Genomic DNA, 1,515 nt, shown 5'->3' with positions numbered 1-1,515 from the left:
GAAAAAAAAAAAAAAAAAAAAAACAGAAAAAACAGAAAAAACCAGAAATACCGAGAAAAACCAGAAAACCTAGAAAAATCAGAAAAACCTAGAAAACCCAGAAAACCTAGAAAAACAATAAAAATCAGAAAAACCAGAAATCCTAAAAAAAACCAGAAATTCTAGAAAAAAACCAGAAAACCAGAAAACTTAGAAAAATCAGAAAAACCAGATAACCTTAAAAAAACCAGAAAATCGAGAGAAAAAAACCAGAAAACCAGAAAACCTAGAAAACTCAGAAAATCTAGAAAACCTAGAAAAAGCAGAAATAAAAATTGAGAGAGAGAGAGAGAGAGAGAGAGAGAGAGAGCGAACCCAGATGAAGAAGAAGGGTGAGATGATGAAGAAGGGCGAGATGATGAAGAAGGGCGAGTCCTCTTGGGGTTAGGGCTGTCATCATCGTTGGGAGGCATCTTGCTCTTGCCTTTGACATCCATCTTGATATCTATGCCTCTCCGAACTGATACTCACTCCCCAACAGATCAAACCCTGAAATCTTTGAAGGAGTGATGTGGTGAAAGAGGAAGAGAGAGGAGGAGAGGGGGCATTTATGAACTCAACATCTTCCATAACAGAGAGAGAGAGAGCTTTGTTTAGAGAGAGATAGAGAGAGCTAGAGAGAGAGAGTGGAAGCTTAGAAATTGTTGAGAAATTTTCAGACGACTTCCAATATGAACAAGCCTTCTAGAGTCTTCTCTTTTCGGCTACGGTATAAAATAATATTCTTACACGGTTTTAAATTTTTGAAAGTAGCACTAACACGGTTTTCTTTTCTAAAACATAAAAAAATTCTTATGTTACTGGGACAGTGATTATGTGACACTTATTCTAATCGAACGAACAAGTCAGCCTTGAGAAATTCAGATGTCGACGTATGTGCAGGTCTCGAGTCATGTTACGAGAAAAGGTTTAGAAATTGTGAGCGAGGAAATACATTGGAAACAGGTCTGAAGAATTGAAGAAATAAACGTTATATAACGACTTAAAGAGCATATAACTTAGGAGTCTATGACTAGTTGTCATTTCTTACCACGGGTACTAACATTAAAGATATTTTAGAATTTTTTTTAAAAAAGGTTTAAACGTGTTTTTTTTTTAATTTATGTATATGAACGAAATTTTAAAAAACTGGAGGGTATTTTTTAAACAATTTTGAAATTCAAACGGTATTTTTTAAAACAAATCGGGTAGTTTTTTTATATCATTCGGTTTATTTTTTTATACATTATTAAAACTTTTAAAAGTTAATGTTTATTTGATATTTAATTACAAATTAGTTCATAATTAATCGTTAGCCACCTAACGAATAATATGTGTCGTTTAATATATGGTAATTAGACTTTGTCAATATACATTAAATTCAAATATTGATGGTCAATTATTTTTAAAATCTTTAAATTTTTTATACCAATAAACAAATAAGATATAAATAATATAAAGGAAAGAATTCAATATCTTTTCAAAACTATTAGATCC

At 31.6% G+C, this 1,515-nt stretch overlaps 1 protein-coding gene across 3 annotated transcripts in view; it reads right to left on the bottom strand.

The window, feature by feature from the left end:
* Window positions 1–678, bottom strand: part of LOC111461977 (calmodulin-binding protein 60 G-like) — a 4,590-nt gene extending 3,912 nt beyond the window's left edge. Inside the window, exon 1 of one of the 3 annotated variants that reach the window (XM_023105621.1) lies at window positions 355–678. In XM_023105621.1, coding sequence (XP_022961389.1) covers window positions 355–476 — 122 coding nt within the window. In that variant the 5' untranslated portion in view covers window positions 477–678. The remainder of the gene's footprint in view (window positions 1–354) is intronic. The other 2 variants (XM_023105622.1, XM_023105623.1) reach the window with 2 other exon arrangements.
* Window positions 679–1,515: the final 837 nt, after the last annotated feature.

This window comes from Cucurbita moschata, unplaced genomic scaffold (genome assembly GCF_002738365.1).
Source record: "Cucurbita moschata cultivar Rifu unplaced genomic scaffold, Cmos_1.0 Cmo_Scf00026, whole genome shotgun sequence".
Classification (NCBI taxonomy): Eukaryota; Viridiplantae; Streptophyta; class Magnoliopsida; order Cucurbitales; family Cucurbitaceae; genus Cucurbita; species Cucurbita moschata.
Note: the sequence above shows the minus strand (reverse complement) of the source record. Positions and strands in the feature narration are given on the sequence as shown.